Source organism: Lissotriton helveticus, chromosome 2_1, assembly GCF_964261635.1.
Source record: "Lissotriton helveticus chromosome 2_1, aLisHel1.1, whole genome shotgun sequence".
Lineage (NCBI taxonomy): Eukaryota > Metazoa > Chordata > Amphibia > Caudata > Salamandridae > Lissotriton > Lissotriton helveticus.
In genome coordinates this window covers 202,442,536-202,465,152 of record NC_136059.1, presented here as the reverse complement: position 1 = coordinate 202,465,152, position 22,617 = coordinate 202,442,536, and the positions used below count along the sequence as shown (strand labels likewise).

Below are 22,617 nucleotides of genomic sequence, written 5' to 3'. Positions count from 1 at the left end.
GCTCAGAAGAGGGCGGCGCAGACCATGGCACAGAAGGTGAGAGAACACACTAAGAAAGAGAATGAGCAGCGGATTGAGCGCGCAGACAGACTCTTCCGGTTGCAGGACAATAAAAGTTATGTAGTGAGAGAGGAAGAACAAGATGAGATGGAGGACATTTTGAATACTCGGCCCCCTCCCCCGTATGCCCCACAGTCACTGTACCCCGTGCTGACGGATTTCGCCTCCCAAGTGGTGGTTTCAGTTCCCCAAACGGGTGCCCCTCCCTTGTCCGGCACTTCCGTTTCTTCCGTTGCTGAACAGGCTCCACTGTCTTCTGTCACCTCTTCACTGCCCACACCCTTGCTCTCTCTCTTAGCGACGAGCCCACCTGCCTCTTCGGTGCTTTCTTCTGCACTTCCCACTGTTTCTGCCAATACTACCCCCCAGGGCGCGCTACTGACCCCGACTCGAGGTGCGGGCAGTGGGCTGTTTACTCAGGTACGGAAATTGCTTACGCGTTCTGCTGTTGGGTTGGATGAAAAGTTGGTGGTGGCTAATCAAGCCTGCCAGTGGGCCAGGAATAATATTTACTCACTCGAAGACATTTGGTCCACAATGAAAGAGTATGAGCCTCTGATGCAGCAGCATGCTCTGTGGCATTTGTCGACGACGTTGATAGCGTTGTGGGAACAGGGATATGGCGGAGAGGCGCCGGCGTTCCTTCATGACATTAGGAACAGAGCCTATAGGGCTAACACTGGAATGAAGGATGTGTTGCGCAGTCTGAGGTCCTTGTTGGAATATAGAAATGAGTTGCCGTCAGCGGGAGAACCCCGTTTTCCTGGACTACACCCGATGCGAGAGGTACACCCTATTTTTCACCCTGAAGTCCCTGAGGTGTTAGACCCGGTAACACAGGCTATCACCCGAGCTCGTGTCGATGCTCACTCTCAAGAACAGTGGGTATATACGCCTTGGAAAAGGAGCGAGGTACTGGCACTGAAGGCTCAGTTGCCTGACTCGAGAAAGAATCCGACTGCTTATTACAAAGAGTTAGTGGAAGCGGCGTCTTCAACAGTCATGACTTTAGCAGATATAGATTTGTTTTTTGGGTTACTGGTTCCGGTGGATGTATGGAGACAGGGGAAGGGTTCGGATCATGCAGAAGAACTGGGTGGTACTTGGGAGGAACTTAAGGATTGGGACAAAGAGCAAAAGCCAGGAGAGAAGCCGTAGGCTGAGATTTTGGCGCTAACAGGGCGCATAATAAAATATATGCACTCCCTTATCCCTCCTAAGAAGGTGGATTGGGATAAGTTGACTGCATGTAGACAGAAAAAGGATGAGGCGGTTTCAGATTTTTTCACCCGTTTTGAAGAGACTTTTATGGACTTTAGCGGTCAGGATATCTCCCAAGACGGAGGCCTGCGACTTTTCGTTAATAGATTTGTGACGAATTTGTTACCGGAAATATCAGCTCGTTTGCAGGCGTCAGAGAGCACGTGGACGACATCCACTCCTTCTGGTATTCTGAGTATGGCTCAGTATTATGAACATAGGGAGAATGAGAATAAGGACAGACAAGAAAAGAAGGCCAAGGATGGGGACGCCCATCCTTGGCCGACAAGAGTGTTACTACAGCAAGTGGCAAGAGGTCGGGGACGTGGGGCCCCACCTCTGGTAGCAGGTCGAGGAGGAAGTAGTTATGGAAGGGGAGAGAAGATAGAGCGTTTGGGTCAGAATCAGTGCGCTAACTGTAAGAAGGAGGGACACTGGTGGAGGGACTGTCCGGCACTGCGGTCCGCTGCCAGACAAGGCAGGGGACGAGGTCGGGGTGAATATCGCAGGGATGATAGACAGTCTGACGAAGGTAGACGACCGGGAGGGAATTACTTTGATGGAAACAGGGATCGACAACACTTTCAGAGAGAGGGTGACAATGATAGAGACAGACAGTTCTACAACGATGCATATACTATGGACGATCTGACTGGATTTTCTCATAACTAGGACAGCGTAGGACAGAGCATGGGACCGGTTTCTGTGGATATTGATCAACGTGGGCCTTACGTGACTGCAGATTTGTCGGGGTCCCCTCAGAAATTTTTGGTGGATACGGGTGCTATGAAAAGTTCAGTGGCACGTTCTCAGGTCCCAGGGGCGGCTCTGTCCGGCAAGAATAATATCTCCGTAGGGTTCTCTGGTACTCCGGTGATTAGCCCCTTTTCTAAACCTCTTGCTCTTACGATTGGTCCTTTTACTGTTGATTCTCCTTTCCCCCTGACTTCGAATTGTGGCGAGAATTTGCTGGGTTTGGATTTGCTGAAAAGATTGCATGCTACCATTTACTGTTCTCCAGACGGTGTGTACCTCACGTTGGGTCCTACTGTCGTGCGTGCGCAACAGTGCTTTTCAAAAGATGAGCCCCTTCCGGCTGAGTTTGAGGGGATTCCCGAGGGTCTGTGGGCTAGCAGTGATACTGATGTGGGAAAAATGGATATTGCCCCAGTGTCAATAAAGGTTAAGGTGGGAGCCCGACTGCCTCGGATACCCCAGTACAAGATATCTAGGGATGGAGAGAAAGCTTTGTTGCAAATAATACAGGACTTGATACGGTCAGGGGTAGTGGAACAGACGGACTCTAACAGTTGTAATAGTCCTATTCTTCCGATCCTTAAGACGACCTCCTCCGATGCCAGTGATGGTACACCTGATGTCTACCGATTTGTGATTGATTTACGCCACATTAACAAGGTGGTTGAGCCCCAGTATCCGGTGGTCTCCGATATTACCACGATCTTGACCATGATCCCTCCCTCTGCCAAATATTTCTCTGTACTGGATTTGAAGAATGCGTTCTTTAGTATCCCTGTACACCCGGATAGCCGTTACCTATTCGGATTCTCATTGGCTGGCCGAAGCTTTAGATTTTGTAGAATGCCCCAAGGTTATACGGAAAGTCCCAGCATTTATAGTCAAGCTTTGAAGGCACAATTGGATGATTTGGAACTACCGAAGGGTAATGTTTTATTGCAATATGTGGATGATATCCTCATTGCATCAGACACTGAGGAAGGGTGTCGAGAGTCCACTGTTAAGTTGTTACACCATTTGGCTCACAAGGGACACAAGGTGTCCCTTCCTAAATTCCAATACTGCCGACAGGAGGTTACCTACTTAGGTCATCTCCTATCGAAGGAGGGGAGGAGGCTGACACCGGAGCGCATTAAGGCAATAACTAATATGGCTGTATCTAACACGCTGCGAGAGGTGCGCGCGTGTTTTTGGGCATAACCTCGTATTGTCGCCAGTGGATACCTAATTATGCCTTACTAACAAAACCCCCTTCTGTATCTACTAAAGAGGTGCGCAAACCCCTACCTTGGACTCCAGCATGTCAAGAAGCGTTTGAGTTACTAAAAACTGCTTTATGCTCTGCACCTGTTTTGGGAACACCTGATTACCAGAAGCCTTTTGTTCTTTATGTGCACGAGGCGGAAGGTTGCGCGCTGTCTGTCCTAACTCAATGTTTTGGGGGGAAACAGAGACCTTGCGCCTACTTCTCGGCTATGCTTGACAATGTGGCGAGAGCGTTACCGAGCTGTCTAAGGGCCACAGCGGCTGCTGCAGTCTCAATTAGACAATCGGTGGGGCTCGTGCTGGGTTCAGCCCTCACAGTAATGGTACCGCATGCTGTGGACATTTTATTGAACAGGACGCAGACGCAGCATTTAACTAGTGCTCGTCTTACTGGGTATGAGATGACATTATTTGCACCCCATGTTACGATTAAAAGATGTGCCACTTTGAACCCGGCTACGTTACTACCCATCCCTTCAGATGAAAAGGACGATGAACTCCATGACTGTTTGTTTCGGACAGAGGAAGAGACGAAGGGAAGGATAGATTTGACGGACACCCCCCTTGATAGGCCCGATGGGGAGCTGTATGTTGATGGTTCCTGTTTTAAACTTGCGGATGGTACCTCAACTGCAGCATACGCGGTCACGACATTGAAAACAGTAGTGGAGACTTCTAGGGTCCCGTACCACTCAGCCCAAGCTGCAGAAATAATAGCGTTGATGCGAGTGTGTGAATTGAGTGAAGGATTGGATGTGAATATTTATACTGACAGCCAATACGCCTTTGGCGTAGCTCATAGTTACGGGCGACTGTGGGCATAACGGGGATTTTTGACATCACACGGACAGAAGATTCAGAATGGCCCATTGATATTACGACTATTAACAGCTTTGACCCTTCCTAAACGATTGGCTGTGATCAAGTGTAGTGCACACAAAACGGTGGTAGATGATGTAGGACGGGGAAATGCATTTGCAGATCAAATAGCTAAAGAAACGGCTGGGACAATACTCCCACGAATGTTTGTGGCAGGACCAGCTAGGTGGGTACCGGACGTTAATATGTTCGCGAACACTGTACAGAGTGTGCGGAACATACAAGAAAAGGCGACTGAGGACGAGTTGAAAACATGGAAGGATGGTGGGGGGCGGTTGGACTCGGATGAGTGTTGGACGGATGTGTCAGATAAAAGACGATGGCTACTCCCAAATGCATATGGCCTTCCAGTGGTAACAATGGCCCACGGACCAGCTCATATTAGCGCGAAGGGGATCTGCAAATTGTTAGACCCAGTGTGAAGCAATAAGACCATTTCCAAGGTGGCAACACATTTAGTACAGCAGTGCATGGTTTGTCTAAGACATAACCATGGGAAGGGCACACCTGTTCCAGTTGGCAATTTTGCTCCTCCATCTTTCCCTTTTGAGGTTATACAAATGGACTATATTGAGATGGAAAGGGTTAACAACCTTAAATATGTCTTAGTGGTGGTATGCTCATTTAGTAGATGGGTGGAGGCTTTTCCAACTAAAGATTGTACAGCCATCTCGACAGCTAAGATGCTGATTAAAGAGTATTTTTCGAGGTACGGCTTGCCTCGGGTGATCTGGAGTGACATTGGCACATCTTTTAATGCTGAACTGATGAAGCAGATCTGTAAAGGATTGCAAATCTCTCAAAAATTCCACGCAGCCCAACACCCCCAGGCTGCGGGTTTGGTTGAAAGATTAAATGGCACCTTGAAACTCAAGATGGCCAAGATACAGGAGAGTACAGGGTTACGCTGGCCAGACACACTTCCCCTTGCTTTGCTTTCCACTAGAGTGACAGTTAACTCCAAGACAGGTGTTTCCCCCCACAAGGTTATATTCGGCAGGCCCGCCAATGTGTGGGGTGTCCCTAGACCTAAATGTTTCTCGGAAATTGAATATCCTTTGTTGATAGATTACCTGTATGCTTTGACTAAAGATCTCCGTTCTATTCATCAGCAGGTAGCAGACACCCTGAAGCCGTTGCCGGAGGGGCCCGGACACAGCATACAACCCGGCGATTGGGTGGTGGTAAAAAGGTACCAACGGAAGTCTTGCTTGGAACCCAGGTGGTCGGAGCCAAGGCAAGTGCTCCTAACCACCCGCACCGCACTTCGAGTTGAAGGCCGGAAGGCATGGACCCATGCCTCGCATGTTAAGAGAGTTCCTCTTCCACTGCCTTATGACGAATGGGTGAGAGGCGGCGTTGCTGATTACGAGACAGAAACAGTTCCTCGTTACGTTCCCTTCTCGGATGCTTCATTGAAGGGTGAGGAGCCAAATGAGAGTGAAGGAAGGCCAGCTCTGAGTGCAAGTGGTGAGGCCTCTCCTGATCACAGTGAGCAAACACCGGAGGCTTTATCTCCTACTATTGATCTCCCCATTCTGTTCACAGATCCTGAAGTGCGAGGGAGCACTCGTTATAATCTGCGGCCCAGAAAGGAGAGGAGGAAAAACTGAGCACTGGAAGAAGGGCTGAGTTAGGGAATAGGTGTGGACAATGCTGAACAGGTTAGCTTAGTGGTAGGGATGGACTGCTGGTAAGAGCCCTGGTGCATTATCGAGACATTGTTGAATGAATGGGACATTAGGATTGTGTCTGGGCCCAGGTTTAGTGCTCCTGAGTTGCTGCAGTTGTGCGACTCCGTCGAGGGATTAGGGACTAAAGGTTTGAAAGCCTGCCTGTGAGGCTTTAACGGACACAGGGAGAAGATCCCTTTTGAGGATGAAGAACCCCTCTGGCCGGTTTCGGAATGCCTGGAACTTTTTAGAACATTCCCTTAGTTACTTTTGGACTTTTAGTTAGGTGATATGTATCCTTTTGGCCGTCCTATCCCAGAGGAGGAGCAGCCTTTTGCTGCTCCTCACAGACCAGAACCAGATTCACCATGGCATGCCCTGCCCCGAAAAGGAACAATTGTGGTTATTGTGATATTCATCATTATCTTTTTGATAATTCATGGGATACTGTTCTTCCTGGATGAAGCTTACCCCGTTCATAAGTTTATACCTACTCCTTCTGCCCTACCCGAACATAATATGGTTACTGTTGATTATGGGGAACAATGTATGCGTAAGGGCTATCGAGACAATGTTTTTATTAAGACGCTTCACCATGCTCATGCTGTGTATAATGTGACAGATTGTTGGGTTTGTGGGTTGCTCCCTTCAGCCGCCTATAAGAAAGATAGGTTGCTGGCACTCCCTCTAACGCCTGTAAATAGCTGTGTGGGTTGGTACACCTTAATAGGTATGGTGAAATATTTCCAGCAGCCTGATTCTTTGGACGCTCGATTGCCTGGTACTGGGTCGACTCTGACAATGCGTGTACGCCCTATGCCCCCCTCTTCTCTTGGACGGTTGTTTACTGACGGGCGTTTCGATCAAACATTTATAGAGACATGTTCGAGAAAAGTAGGACGATTTATGACACCAAATGACACTGATAAAGTAAGGGAGAGTTTCCTTCAGTTAAATTCCTCTCTGACTTATAGACATCCTCCACCAACAAACGGTAGTGGTCATTCCTTGGTACCCTTGGCGGTTGTGGGGCCTTAACCATTTTTCTGTATTCAGGGGAAAGGTCCCATAAAGGTTGGAGATAGTTCCTGCAATATCACTGCTTCCATACACTTACCCCTTAGTCCTTCCTTAGTTACTCCCCCGAACATTTATTTTGTGTGTGGGGACACTGGATATCTGTGGTTGCCTGAGGGATGGAGTGGGACCTGTTATTTGGCCTATTTACTTCCTCCTGTTTATGTAGCACCCTCGAACTATCATAAGACTCATCGACGGTTCACTATAATGCCTGGGCAGCATAAAAGGAGGGCTCTCCAGGTTGAGGACGTAGATCAGACAGACACTTCCTTACAGCAATGGACAGATTTTGCAAAGGGTTTACTGCCATTCTGAGGACCTATCTTTAACAGTAGAGCCATTCGGAGATTGTCAAGGGTGATGGAGAAGGTAGTGAATACGGAGGCTGATATTGCAGCCAATATGACGATTGAGATGCAGGCTATGAGATTATTTACGATTCAGAACAGGATGGTGCTTGACGTCATCCTTGCAGATAGGGGTGGAGCCTGTCGCGTCATCGGGACGTCTTGTTGTGTATACATCCTTGACTCCGCCCCCACGGTTAATTTAGCTGTGCAGAAACTCCATAGGTTAACGGCCGAACTCCATCAGGACACTGGCACCTGGTCACTACAGACATGGTTGTGGGGCATTTTCTCTTCCTGGGGTTGGAAAATTTTGATGGGGATTGTAGGGATTGTTGGTGTACTACTGACTTGCTGCCTATGTGTTTATTGCCATCCCCCTTGTTGTTCCATGTGTGCCAGCAATATAAGAGTTTCTAAGAGACCAACACGACAATATCCTGTTTCCAATGACGTTGAGCTTCATGATATACACTGGTTGATGCTTATTGATGACGATATTTTTGATTAGTGTAGTGTCCCGTCCCTTAGCATTTTGTGTAAAGACTCTCCTTTTTAGTTAATAAAGGCTGCACTCATGTTAGCCACGTCCTGCTAAAAGGAGGGTCTGATAGGTTTCAGCTTTCGATGCCCCACCCATTGCATATATTACACTTATGAGTTAGCAGAATGTGTCTAACTAATGATGTATTCACTTATGCATTTACGTTTATATTCCCTTTTTAGTTATTCATTTATGCGTATGACATTATTTGCAGTTGAAGGTATGGAAATGAGGGGGAAGATGGCGGCCGAGTGAGACGCCCGGTCGGAGAGCTCCTCATGAGAGACCTGGAGGGCAAAATGCAAGGTACGGCGGTATCAGCGCAGACATAATGACATAAGGACGGCGCCTATCAGAAACATTAAATCGCTCTAAAAAGCAAATTTTATCGTGAGACATGAAGCGGACATGAAGCGGAAGTAACCGGACACAAGAAAAGGAATTTTCCTTTGGAACTCTTTTGGAACCCGGTTCTGACCCTCGAGCGAGCAAAGAAAATAGTTAAAAGGTAAAGGGATGGTCGGTTACCTGATCTTCGAAAAATTGAGGTTGAGAACGGAGCCCGACGAGACTGCTGACTTGTCGGTGAAAGTGACGAGAGACGCGTCGAACTGCAACGTGAACCTCCTCGGTGTCTGGGCAGAGGCTGGGAAAGCGAAAGCGGTTCACAGGAAGGTGTTTGGGAGGCTTGGCTTCCTGTTCCGAGGGATCAGCGGCAGCGGCAGAAACAGCAGTGAAGGTGAGCAGAACGTGGTTTCGTGTTGCTCTGTGATTCAGGGCAGAGTCTCTCGGGAGGTGTGGACTAACAGCAACATAGGAGCTCAGAGTAAAAATGTGAGCAAAGAAGGAGTGAGAAGAGAAGTGAATACAGTGAGCCCAGTGAAAACAGCGGTATTAAACATCAACACAAATATAGACTGCCTAATAAAAAAGGAGCCTCACATGAATAAGAAAGTACAGGAGGAGGAGGGTAATTTTAATATAACCGGGTTGAGAAGCGAAAAAGACACAGATAATGAGACAGACACTTATGAAAAGTGTGTAGGTTCAAAAAAAATAGACAGTTTGAAAGGTATAGAGGAAAAAAAAAGTGCAGTAGCTGTGGTCTCAAACTACAGCCTTAGGAACAGGAATTTCCTCAAACAAGAGCAATACCCTAAAAATATAACCCCCAGAGAAGTAAAGAGAAGGAAGGCAAAAAAACCATCTCTACAACTTTCAAAAAAACTCTTAAAACTACCTGAAGACAAAGTTGACATAAGTCAGAAAATAAAGATCACACCCTCTTTAAGAACTTTTTTTAAAGTCCAGGTACAGAAAACAAGAGATGATATAAAACGACCTGTACTATTACATGAAAAATTCGAATTAAGCCCACAAAAAAAAAAAGAAAATCACCTCTCACAAAAGGAGTCTCTCAATATCCCACAAATCAAAAATCCAAATCTCCTTTTAAAAACGGTAACTAAAGCTGGGTCAGAAAGCAAAATAATTGACAAAATTAGACCTCTTCTTGATCATCAAGAAATGGCCGAAGGAGGCGCAGCAATAGTCAAAGCTACCACACTTACAACACAAGAAACAGAAGAAATAGAAGAAACAGATACAGCAGGAAAAACTCAAACCAGTAATAATGAAGCTACAGAAAAAAACAAAGAGAAAGGAAATGTGGGAGAGCAACAAGTAAATGAGAAGGAAGGACCAACGGGTCCCAAAAGTCCCATAAGTCAAACCAACGATTTTCTTGAGAAAATATGGATCGAGATGAGAGACAAATTTGCCATATCTGAGGCGAAACAAGATAAGATTCAAGAGGTTTGTGAAAAGCTGGATTGTAAATTAAACGCTCTAGGGGAGAGAGTCACGGCAATAGAAGGAGAAGTGAGAAATTTGAACAGTAGGGTGGAAAGTAACAGAAAAGAAATATACACGCTGAGACAAGAGGGAAAATCTATAAGCGAAAAAATGGAATCTCTTGAAAATCAGGCAAGGAAAAATAATATAAGAATTTTGAATGTTCCTGAAAATAAAGAGGGGAGTGACATTAAAAAATTCATTGTGGAACTACTAGTGGAACATTTCCCGTGGTGTGAAGCTGAGACGCTAGGAGAAGACATACAAAGAGTCCATAGAGACCCCTACGGAAAGCCCAAAGACAGGAAAACACCCAGGAAAATTCTTATAAACTTCAAGACATATACATTAAAAGAAAGAATCTTGGGTGAAGCCCTGAAAAAGGGAAATTTCAATAAAGACTCATGGTTTTTCAGAATTAGATCTGATATGTCCAAAGCGTCTCAAGATAGACAATGGGAACTGGGGAAATTCATGCCGGAGTTACAAGCTCTAGGAGCTACAGTACAGATGAAATTCCCACCATCTTTAAGAATTATGTGGCGCAACAAAATGAGGAACATTAGAGATCCTGAAGAGGTGAAAAATCTGCTCTGCTTAATGAAGGACACTGTTCAAATGGAAAACTCCACGATCTGAAAAAGGGACTCCAAATGTATACAAAGGTAGAATAAGTGGGAAAAAAAAAATGATAAAGAGAGCGAAAGCGCTGGATCCCTTAATACAGACTCCAGGTCCAAAGAAGAGGAGCGAAAAGGGGGTAAGATGGAAACCCCAAGGAAGGAAGAAGAAGGAGGCTTCCCCAGGGAGGGTAAGAACAAAACATTAAAACAGAAAAGCGTAAAAAAAAATACAAGACAAAAAATGGGTGGGGAGCAAAATGGGGGAAAAAAACCAAAAAAATAAATCCTCGATATTGGAAAGAAAAATGGAAAATGGAAAAAAAAGCGGAACAACAAAAAAAGTACTACGTTACCGAAACCTGCCAGGAAAAAAAAAAAACTATAAAGGAGAATGGGAGACACCGGTAGAACCATAAAAATTCTATGTTGGAATGTTAATGGTATGAGAACTAAAAGTAGAAGGAATAAAATCTTGGAATATCTTAAAACATCTGAAAGCGAAATTATTATTCTTCAGGAAACACACCTATTGAAAGAGGAATGGGATCAGATAATGAAAAACATAGGATGGGCGGATGCTTATATCAGCACGAACCAAAGATGTAACATTAAAGGCGTAATAATTATTCTAAAGAAATCCTTAAAGGCAAGTATAGAATCCTCAGAAGTTGACAGGAAAGGGAGATGGGCACTAGCAAAAGTAAAACTAGGGAACATGACATACACAATAGCAGGATATTATGGCCCCAATCTTGATGACCCAGAACCCTTACAGAATCTGTATACACAATTACTAACAGCTAACACTCCAGTAATTCTAGGAGGAGACTTCAATCTTATCTTAGATCCTAAAATTGACAGGTCTCCCCCAGGAAGAAATTCCAATTCACCTAATCTACCTAAAATGAGGGAGTGGATTGGCATATACAAGAGAGATTTAGAATTAATCGACATATGGAGAGAAAAAGGGGATAAGGGCCAACCCTTCACATTACATAATAAGAGATTGGGACATAGGTCTAGAATAGACTTCTTCCTGGTTGATAGAAGTTTACTGACAAATGTAACAAGCTTAATTCACATTCCAGCCCATCTATCGGACCACTCAGCTGTACAGCTAACATTACAGACCAAGACAACTCATACACACAAAAGATTCACGGTGGAAAGAGCCATGTTTTCAGATCAAGTAATAGTGCAAGCATTAAGGGAAGAAACAGAAGCCTTTTTTGAAAATAACAAAATAGGAACATCTAAACAAATAGTATGGGATACGTATAAGGCAGTAATTAGGGGTAAGCTACTCAGTCTAGGAACATATAGATCAAAGAAATTAAAACAAGAATTACTAGATATCGAAAAAGGTATAGACGTCCTAGATACACAAATACTAACAGAAAGGGATCCGGTTATGAAAGAAAATCTGCAAAAAGATAGGCAAAAACATAAAGATTGTTTAAGTGATATTCTTGAAGAAAGAATAAAAACTAAATGGGAAGCAAGCAAGATGGCAAAGCATGAATTCGGAGAAGGATGTGGGAAATGGCTCGCGTGGAAGTTAAAGACCGACTTAGTAAGAAACAAAATAAAAATCATAGGAAAACAAGACCAATCAAGTCTGACTACAGAAGAAGATGAAATCAGAAAAGAATTCGAGTCCTTCTTCTCAGAGTTATATGCTGAAGATATAAACCCATCTGAGGAACAGATAGAAGAATACCTAAAAGACATGCCAATGTTAAAACTATCTGAGGAGGAGAAAAATGAGCTTAATAAGGAAATCACTCCTACTGAGGTCAAAAATATAATAAAAACATTGAAAAAAGGGAAAGCCGCAGGCCCTGATGCACTACCGAGCGAATTATACCAGGTTCTAACAGACACACTAGTCCCACAAATAACAGAATTAGTAAATTTGATACTTAAACAAAAAGGAATGTTGCCAGATACCTGGAATGACGCAACAATAACAATCATTTTAAAGTCAGGAAAGGATCCAAAAAAATGTGAATCATACCGGCCGATATCTCTGCTTAATGCAGATTATAAAATTTTTACTAAAAGTTTGTCAACAAGATTAGGAAAGCTTATACCCCAACTTATACACTCAGATCAAAAAGGTTTCACAAAAGGAAGACAATTGCATGAACTGACACATGAACTCATAAGTACAATAGATATAGCCACATCAAAAAATATTCCACTCACAATATTAACTGTCGATGCTGCTAAGGCATTCGATAGAGTGAACTGGGCTTTCTTAAACAAAATAATGATTAAAAATAATCTAGGGGAATCCTTCCTTTATGCAATAGGAGAAATTTATAAAAACCCTAGATCAAGAATCCTGGTTAATGGCAACCTTACGAATAATATAAAAATTGGTAGAGGCACGAGACAAGGGTGTCCTCTCTCTCCGCTGATTTTTAACTTATATATAGAACCCCTAGCAAACAATTTCAGAAACTGTAAAGATATAATTCCCTTTAAATATCAGAGATGGGAGAAAAAACTATCACTCTACGCAGACGATCTGATTCTATTCACAGAGGAATATGAGAGATCCAAACCAGCTATAGAAAAAATCATTTCTCAATTCGGTCAAGTTTCAGGATACTCAGTAAATCATACCAAAACAGAAATAATGACATGGAATACCCATTTTCATAGTCCAAACATAAAAAAAGAGATAAGATACTTGGGCATCTTGATAAATCAAAATATAGATAAAATACCACAAAACAATCTAAACAGAGTAGCCCGAGATGTAAGAAAACTACTTAAAGTATGGTCTAGCCTGCCTTTGAGTTTTATAGGGAAGTCTAACATCATAAAAATGAATATACTTCCAAAATTTACCTTTCTGTTTAATAATATTCCATTGCAATTCAAAAAAGATGAACTGAAAAAACTACAGGGAGAGATTGCAAGCTTTATATGGGCCTCCAAGGGAACCAGAATATCATGGAGGAAGCTAAGGAGAAAGAAAGAGAAAGGAGGTATCGCAAGTCCGGATTTGACAGAATACTGTAGGGCTTTCCAATTTAAAAATATAAGGAACCTTCTAGGAATACACCAATACTATCCGGAATACTTGCAAGCGACTACAGAAGCAGAGGACCACTATCTCTTCAAATTTGGACATCCAAAATACTTTAAAAAAGTTAAATTAAAGGTTCTTAAGGAAGCAGCAAAACTCTGGATACAATTGAGAACGATTTTAAAAATTCCCTACTATAGTGCAATGGCTCCGATATGGAACTCTCCCGGAACCCCGAACTGTCTGAAAGATGTCATGGCCATCCCTTTAAAACAAAACAATATTAACTATTGGGGTCAACTACTAAATGGGTCAACATTGATATCCTGGGAAGAAATGAATAAAATCACTAATGGAACAATGTCAAAATTTAAGTTTTATCAACTGAATAGTTGGGCAAAAACAATACCATCACAGGATAAAGATAGTAAAACCTTGGAAAAAGAAATGACAAAAATCTTACCCATAAACAAGGAGGTAGCAAAATGGTACTGGACTTTAATAATGGAAGAAGAGGAAAGTTACCAAATAGCAGAACAAACGTGGGGGAAAGATCTAGATACAGAAGAACTAGCAAACCTATGGGATGACTCAATAGAGAAATGTTGGTCAACACTAAAATCTGTGAGACTGAAAAGAAACCACCTGTATACATTGCACAGAGCCTACTGGACTCCGAAAAAACTTTCAAAATTTAAGAATGCAGGAATTAAAAAATGCCCTAAGTGCGGGGAAGAAAGGGCAGATGATATTCATATGTTCTGGAGCTGCCCATCCCTGAGAACATTCTGGGAAGAAGTTGGTAAGACGTTAAGTTTGATATTCCGAAAACATCTAAAAGTAAGTGAAACTCTTATTCTTTTTGGGATTGGTAACACAACGGAACAAGTAAAATTAACAGTAATGAAAACAAAGCTACTTTTTGTGTTAATGGTGATAGCAAGGAGGGAAATATGCATCAAGTGGATTGGGCCAACATCCCCATCACATGGGGAATGGATGAACTCCGCTATAAAGATAAATAAATTAGACAGACGGGGAAATTGCAGTAAGAGGTTTAATTATTGGGAAATTATGGAGAAACACCTAAATTCATAAAGAAGGTTAGAACACACTATCCTATGATTAAAGCGAAAGCACAGTCTGGAATATGAGTATTATACTCATAGAGTAGCCAAGGTGGCTAGCTCCCTCTCCCTTTGATTACAGACTTGTGAATATGTAATGGCAAGGGGTCTCCTCTGATTAAACACGGAAAGGGAAAACTCTCATGACAAGAGGGAAATGGGCAGTGACGGTACAAAAAAGTTTCAGAGGTAGAAACCAAAGTTTCCATACACATAGAATTTCGCAATATGAGGATAAAAAAAAAAAAAAAAAAAAAGACATTATTTGCAGTTTCCTTAGCTTAGCCTGTGTGCCACCATTTTGGAGCGTTCCTTTCTGTGTGCGAGTCGCACTTACTCACCCCCTCCCGTAGGAATAGGAATATTCCATATGTCAGCAGTTTTGTTTCTTGGCTTACTGTGACCGAAACTAATAGCAAAACCCCTTATCAAACTGTTCTCATGTGCTGGAGATGCTGAGGCTCGGCTCCGTGGCCTTGGGGATAGATAACAAATGTTGCTACTGCAGGTGTGGATGCCTCTTGTATGAGACCATTGTTCGCCCTCTCTGGGGTCCAGTATTTTTCCAGTATGGGCGTGTTTTATTCTGCTGCACCATGTTATAATGTATTGCTGTGATGAGATGGGTCAGTCCTCTCGGCGCACTCTTAGGGGTGAGGTCGGACGGGGCCCTCTCATATGGGAGTTTGTGGCCTAATAAAATTGCTTCTTTATTCTTCTCCGTGGTCCGGCTGACTTATTATTTGGTAACCATAGGTGAGTGCGGTAAGTCACTCGGGTGGATTTGAGCCACGCTTATCAGAGTCGTGTCTCCACCCGCTACTTCGGTTCTCCTCTCCTGTCTCAGCAGCTCCGGTTCCTCCTCTGACCCAGCAGCCAACGCTCGCCCCTACGCCTAAATGCATTAGGTTAATTGCCAGACTTACTACCATTTTGGTATTCACAGAAGGCACTTACTCATTTTGGTATTCACAGAAGGCACTTACTCATTTCGGTATTCAGAGAAGTTAGGAGTCCTAACTTTAGGACTCCTAAATGCCTTCTGTGAATACGTTAAAGTCTTAAAGTTAGGATTTTTCTCAGTTTAGGAGTCCTAAAGTTAGGAGTCCTAACTTTACTACTCCTAAACTGAGAAATATCCTAATTTTAAGACTTTCGGTATTCACAGAAGGCATTTAGGAGTCCTAAAGTTAGAAGTCCGAACTTTACTACTCCTAGACTGAGAAAAATCCTAACTTTAAGACTTTCAGTGTTCGCAGAAGGCATTTAGGAGTCCTAAAGTTAGGAGTTAATGCCTCGAAGACTGCCAGGTGGTGCTTAACTCAATGCAGGCAGCCGGCTTGAAGAGGGATTCCAAGGGACGCAAATACTATTAAAAACAAGCATTTGCAATGCAATAGGTCTTGCATTTACACGAGTTTATGCTATTGGCATTGTAAATAACAATGCCTTTAATTTATGTTTTAAAAACCAAAACAAAAATAAAAGGCATTGTTATTTGCAATGTCAATAGCTTAAACTTGCGTAAATGCAAGACCTATTGCAGTGCAAATGCTTGTTAAACCTGGAATACTCTCCAAAAAGGAGTTTGTACACTATACATCTTAACAGGATCACATCCTAAACGCTTAATATGATCTGCAATTGTAAGTGAAGCGGTTGAGTGACAGGTATGCATTTGCCTCTAATAAAACACCTTCACTTATGCCCTATGGACAATCATCTGTAGATAAGCACAATGACATACAATCTTGGAGACATGTTTACAAATCCGGTATGAGTTAATCCACCTCTTGGAGGGCCACCCCTATATTCTACATTATTCAACAATCAGCAGTGCATCCAAATGTTCAGTATAGTTCAGGAAATAAAAATCAGTGCCTTATTAACTTCTGTGTTACATAACATTTGGCTGTAGCACAGCATTACAAATATTTAACATGGGCATGTGCCCAAAAACCCACAGGTGGTAAGTCTATTGTCAACAGATGCTTTGTCCTCAAATGCTTTGTCCTCAAAAGTTCCATTTGAAATTTAAAATTGAAACCACAGCGACAAGATTTACCTCATATATGTTTTAATGAGAGCTCTGCTAGAAAAATGAATGTATTTAAGTTTGACGTGATATATTAATTTTCCCTTGATGGGCAATCATTAAGTACACACATTTGAACATAACCAAGCATTCATATCACAGCCTAATTGTTTTTTCAGCTCGTGTGGTCAACCAAGTGATACTACTGCCATCCTCTTTTCCAGAAGAGGAATTTGGGATATCTTGTTAGGAGTAGGCAGAAGGAGAGGCGCAAATCATTCTGGTGCTTACATATTTTATCTATATCCAGGAGTTCAAGCCTCAGGGAGATTTACTTCACGTAAAAGCTTTGATCATCTACTCACTCATGCAGTACAGAGAATGGTCATGTCTAGGTTATATTAAAAATTGAAACAAAGTAGGAAATGTAAGCAATAACAATATGGATTGGAAAGCTTCAGCAATACATGCACTATGTGGCACATGAACATATGGGGGCAGATTTACGAGCCCCTTGCGCCACTTTGGCTTCACTTTTCCCATGTTAAAAATTATGCAAAAGTGGCGCAAGGGGCTTGTAAATCTGCCCCATGGTATCTAGCACCTGGCATAGATTAGCGCTGTCACAGTTTCCTTAGTCATTGCAGCAGTTAAGTCTTACTTTGCACATATCTGATATTCACTGGCCCGTTCATTTTTGCTCTCGTTTTGAATTGCTATCGACATCACTAGGATAAAAGGCTGTAATATCTCTACGGGCATTTAAATCTGACACCATGAGGTTACCCAGATTTTGGAATCCCGTATGCAAATTACACAATAAATTACCTATGCTACTAACATCCAACAAAGTAGTAATGACTAATCGATCTCAGAACAGTGAGAGGCTCATTGGCTCTCACGGTTTATGAACCTGAGACATGTTAAGTACTCAGCTGTGTGCAGCCCATGAACTCGTGAACTGTATTCTCTCTCACCCCACAACAGAGTAGGTATAATGTTCCTGTCCCTACGATTCTTGAGGGAGAGTCCCAAAATCTCACCTTCAAAAACGGTAAAAAAGCATTCCTTTAAACGCTGAAACATGAGATTATCTGAAAAGGTGATCACTTACCATAATTGTAGTTTCTTGCCAGGTAGGTTGTTAGCGAAGGTTTTTTCTTTTTACATCTGCACCGATCAGGGAATGAAAAAGAAAAGAGACTGTCAGACTTTCTCCTGAGGTCAGCATGTGCAGGTGTGAGCACACGCATGGCGCTACCACGAGCGGGCATGTGGTTTGGATTTACCGGGATTTGCGCTCTTGCAGTCACTGTCATGGGGTCCCTCTAGGACCATCAGTTCGTCGGTGAAATTCGAAACCTTCGCATCTAAAACACAAACCTGCAACTCGTCAATATTTAAAGGGGTATAGCAAATTGACATCAAAAGGGAAAGTGCATGAAAATCAATCAAAACCGGCCCTGATACAATTTAGTTGTACTCATTTCATTGGAATAATTTAAGTGCATTACAGTAATGATATGTCCCACAGTGTATTGAAAATGCAATGGTATCTCATTAAAATTGGGCCCATCAGAGACTGGAGCCGTAAGCTGGCATGGTTGAATTCAGCAGTTTCTGCAATAAATCTTGCATTGACCGCTGTGGTTGTCACTTTATCTCTTTGTGCCCTTGTGTAACAAGCTAGTGTGTGTTAAGAAATAGGATGCAAGCAAAGCAGGTTACAAAATATAAACAACTGCCCTGTTACCATAAACGTTCATGTGGTAGTAAGTCAGCATGTCACTTTGATTCAGGTGTGCAGCTTACCTGCTGTGGCACAAAACGATTTTTGCAAGTATATAGTTTGACGCTGCACTTTAGAACTAATGCTTGGCTGGAAAATACACTTTTTTTTTTACTGCCGAAGTGATGGAGCAAGGTTGCACACGTAAAGTGACTTGTTTGTATTTAACCCCTTCTCGAAAATAATATTAATGTACTAACTAACATGTTTCGTCATATTAATATTGCATTACACGACATATTAGGTATCTAGGGGAAGCTTGTCAATGTGCTTTTACTAACTATAATCCACTTGCATTAAAATGGCTGCTGTTACGCAGGATTTTCTACTGCGCATGCGTCTGTTACACTCACGTGACATGACGTGTTATTTCGCTTGGTGGGAAACTTTTGCTTCTGCGCACTAGAACTGAGATGGCTGTTCTGCGTCCTAACGTGCCGGAAGCTTGCATCGCTGCTTTGCAAAGCTGTTCCTTCTGCCTAACCTATAATGCAATAGTTTAAATAACATAATGGGAATAGAGTAGAAAGAAGTGGTATACAGTGCATTCATTTTATTATGTGTCTCTAAAACTGTTTCTTTTCTATTCTTGCATGTATCATATTTGGGCCTAAATGTACCTCTGAACTCCATCTTGGAGAAACTGCGCCTGTGCGAAAGAAACCCCAAGCCGCTGAAGCTGTGGCATTGAAACAGTGCCAAATCTGACATGGATTGAAAAAAACTATGAGAAGAGTGAACTCCTCACCCTGCCAGAGAAAGATGAATTAAATAAATTGTTTAAATGTCTTATTGTTACATTCACTATGGGGCGGAATAAAAAGTACATGGGAAGATACATTTATTGGAGGGAACATTTAAATACATGATTGACAAGTTACCTCATATCAATATGGTGTGATGACTACTCCTCGTCCTTTGTCCAATAAAATTGTGGGATTCACACATTTGCAACATTTGGGGGTGGTACACTGACCTGGAAAATAGTATAACTAGGGTAGGCTTAGCTAGATAGATTGTCCGACTTGTCCGAATAGCTGACCTGTCACTGACCCAACGCACTCAATAGGTGATCGAGAGCAGAGGTGCAGGCGGAGCACTCTGTCAGAAGGTTCAATAACCCAATCGGGGTTCTGGAGAGGAGTTCAATGACCCAATCAGGGTTCGGCTGTTAGCTGCAGAGAAGGGTGTAATGCTGGCGTTGCACTTTAGCTGTGGGTGCCGGTCTTATCCTGTGGCAGTTCTGTCCTGATCCAATTTGGTCCATAACCTGTCCTGATTCTGGTCTGCACCTGTTCTTTCCTGCTGGCACCTGCATTTTGGCTGAGCTCATCACGAGCACAGGGGCGCTGTGCGTGCCTCCCACCCCCAGCACAGCGCCCCTGTGCTCGTGACGAGCTCAGCTCGTAATGAGCCACGGACCACACCCGTTTCTGTAGAACGCTCGCACAGCAGGGGAATTAGCCCCGCGTGTGAGCGTTCTAACAGTCATGACAAGCTCAGCTCGTCATGAGCACACGGGAACTGTGGCTTACTACGAGCTGAGCTTGTCATGAGCATGGGAGGGGTTAATGATATTTTCTTTCCATATTATTGCATATGTTGTTTTAATCGTCTTCATTCTAAATAGAACAAGAAATTATTGATTTCATGGTTTCAAACAATTTAAAGATTTTCCTTAGATAAAAGAACTTAAACTTTTCCTAAGTTTGTGGTTATTTATGAAATGCTAAATGTTATTTTACTACTTGTTTTCTTGCTAACTCCCTTGATCTTTTAGGACTTTAGCTATCGATGACTTGGATTGGTAAGACAAATGATATAGATCCTGAATGGTAAATTCAAAATTTATTGAGTGTAGGTGTACCTGTTTAAAGTGTATATAGTTTATGGGCCCAGGTGAGTATGGTAAACTGAGCAGGGGAGCCTGCGCTCTATCAGAAGAACAGGTGGCAGAAATATGCATGTTGGAGATCAGGGCTGGACTGGCTACCGGGCGTTTTGGAATGCTGCTGAGCTGGGGGCTGATTTGATTGATGGGGACCTGCGTGTGTTGAACAAAATTCGTTTTGCTTTATTTATTTCAAAGCACCCGCAGGTCTCCATCAACAAATTCAGCCCTCACAGCAGTGAATCAGCCCCCAGCTCGGCAGCATTCCAAAACGCCCGGTAGTCAGTCCGGCCCTGTTGGAGATTCTCAAATAGCTATTGCTTAATTTATCATCGGAAAAAGTCAATTTTTGGGCTACCTCTTTATATTAACCTCCCTCACTTGAATGTACTTGTGTGAGATTTCCGAAACAACTAAAAAATAAATCGGCACATCCTTGGGTTCTTTAGACATTTTGATCTGTTTGTATTTAGACTTTGAGGAGTAACTGTGCTTTTTTATGGAACTCGTTTTGCATTGAAATAGTGCAGCTCCTTGAAGTACACTCCTTATACATATGAATGACTTATGCAGAAACAATTCTTATTCTACTGACTGTAATTAAGTATAAAAACTATTACACCTGTACAGAGCGCCATCACATGCCCCTTATAATACATAATACCTACTGATGAACACTCTTTGCGTTCACTTACCTTCCGGGAGGTCAGTCACTATGGCTTTCAGTGATATGCATACACTCCGGTCATACACCGGTAGATCATCACAAGCCAAGCTCTCAGGCCACACATGGTTGTTTCTTTTCATGAGGGGCTCACACCCATCCCTTGCCCTCTGGCACAAGGATTTACAGGGCTTGATGGGGTTGTGTAGGAACTCCAGGGTCCAGATGGGTGAATACATTGCACAGAGGAAGAAACCGAGCACTGGGCTGCAGTTGATGTTCACCAGCTCTTCGTACTGCTCAATAGCCAGGATGGCGTTCTCCTGCGTGCTGTGATGCAGGTGGCTGGGCATCCGGGTGATGTTCCATGGCATGTTCCTGCACATCGGGATCCGAATGGCTTCACAAGCAGCAGCATGCACTCCCAGATCAAACCTGATACCCAGGACTACTGTGGCGAATGCTGCCAGCATCTTTGAAACGCTCACCCGGCTAAAACCTTACATATCTGCTCAGTTCCAAAAACAGTAAGCAGGGGCATGCGGAAAGCAAGCGCGGCTGTGAAAGAGCGATGTGCTTAATGAGCCATGATGGAGGAAAGCCAGATGGCGCCTTTGCGCGTAACCGCACGCTGTAGGCCACACAAAAAGTGTGTGGTCAGGTTTTTGAAGCCCACTAACTAAAAGTCTCACCAGATCAACGCATGTGCTGGCTCAGGCGAGGCCTAAAAATATATCTGAATTGGTTTGTGTGCGAGTGTCTTTTGTGTGTTTGTGTTTTGTTTTTGTGTCAATCACACAATCAAGGCTTATATAGTGCGGCTACTCACCCGCCAGGGTCTCAAGGGGCTGTGTGTGTTGTTTATGCATGTGTGAGTGCGTCTGCCCCAACCCCCTCGGTAAAATAATAACAATGAAACTTTGAGAAAACCCTCCTGCAACGACTACTACGACCCCCCTCCCCCAGACCCTGCAAGTAAATACACACTTTTTATGTCAGTGTCTGAAAACTAGCTGACACGGATCAACCAAGGACAATAAGGGAATAATTTTCTTATGAATAACATTCGCACAGAGTAAGAACATGTTTGCAGCCTTAACCCCTCTCGTGCTCGGCACGGTTGCGCTGTGCTGATGACGAGCTGAGCTCTTCATGACCCGTGCGGCGCTTACACGCGGGGAGAATTCCCCTGCTGTGCTGAGCGTTCCACGGAAATGGTTGCGGTCATGACGAGCTCAGCTCGTCATGAGCACAGCGCCACCGTGCAGCGTGACGAGCTGAACTCGTCACAAGCACTATGGCGCTGCACGCTCCCCCTCCCCCCAGCGCCGCGGGGGAATTAGCCCAGGGGTGAAGGGGTTAAACTGGAAAAAAAAAGCAATGTTGCACACTCACTACAACCTAAGTGCATACTATTGAAAGGTTATCATTCGTGCCCAGTAGATACTTGTTTTTTAGGGCTCGGGCCTATGTCACCACGAAGTGGGGGCGGAGCTTCCGAGCTCTTATGTATTCGAAAAAAAAAGAATTCTGAAAGGGGTCCTGGCTGGCACATTCCTTAGTGCGCGCCGCGTTTTTTATGGCATCTGCCTAGTGATTCGTCTTCGCTGTGCTGTCTATTTAGTAGTCTTGACGTGATAGGCTATATTTACTTTTCGTCCGTCATTTATTTCAGTTGCATGGCATATTGTCTGTGGTTACGCGCACGGCAGACTTATTAATCTTAATT

At 43.4% G+C, this 22,617-nt stretch overlaps 1 protein-coding gene across 1 annotated transcript; it reads right to left on the bottom strand.

Moving 5' to 3' along the window:
• Positions 1–11,751: 11,751 nt before the first annotated feature.
• LOC144820096 (secreted frizzled-related sequence protein 4-like) lies at positions 11,752–21,361 on the bottom strand. Its single transcript, XM_078677743.1, has 4 exons — positions 20,920–21,361; positions 17,839–17,914; positions 17,659–17,729; positions 11,752–11,765 (listed from the first exon to the last, which is right to left on the bottom strand). Exons 1-4 carry the CDS (start codon positions 21,359–21,361, stop codon positions 11,752–11,754), a joined length of 603 nt encoding a protein of 200 aa, XP_078533869.1.
• Between the last annotated feature and the right edge of the window lie 1,256 nt (positions 21,362–22,617).

Excerpts from the sequence above, each read along its gene's own strand:
- LOC144820096 (XM_078677743.1), bottom strand. The coding sequence starts at position 21,361 with ATGCTGGCAGCATTCGCCACAGTAGTCCTGGGTATCAGGTTTGATCTG. Across the intron at positions 17,915-20,919 it reads AGTGACTGACCTCCCGGAAG|ATGCGAAGGTTTCGAATTTC; the intron begins GTAAGTGAACGC and ends TTTGTGTTTTAG. Across the intron at positions 17,730-17,838 it reads AGTGACTGCAAGAGCGCAAA|CCCTGATCGGTGCAGATGTA; the intron begins TCCCGGTAAATC and ends TTCTTTTTCATT.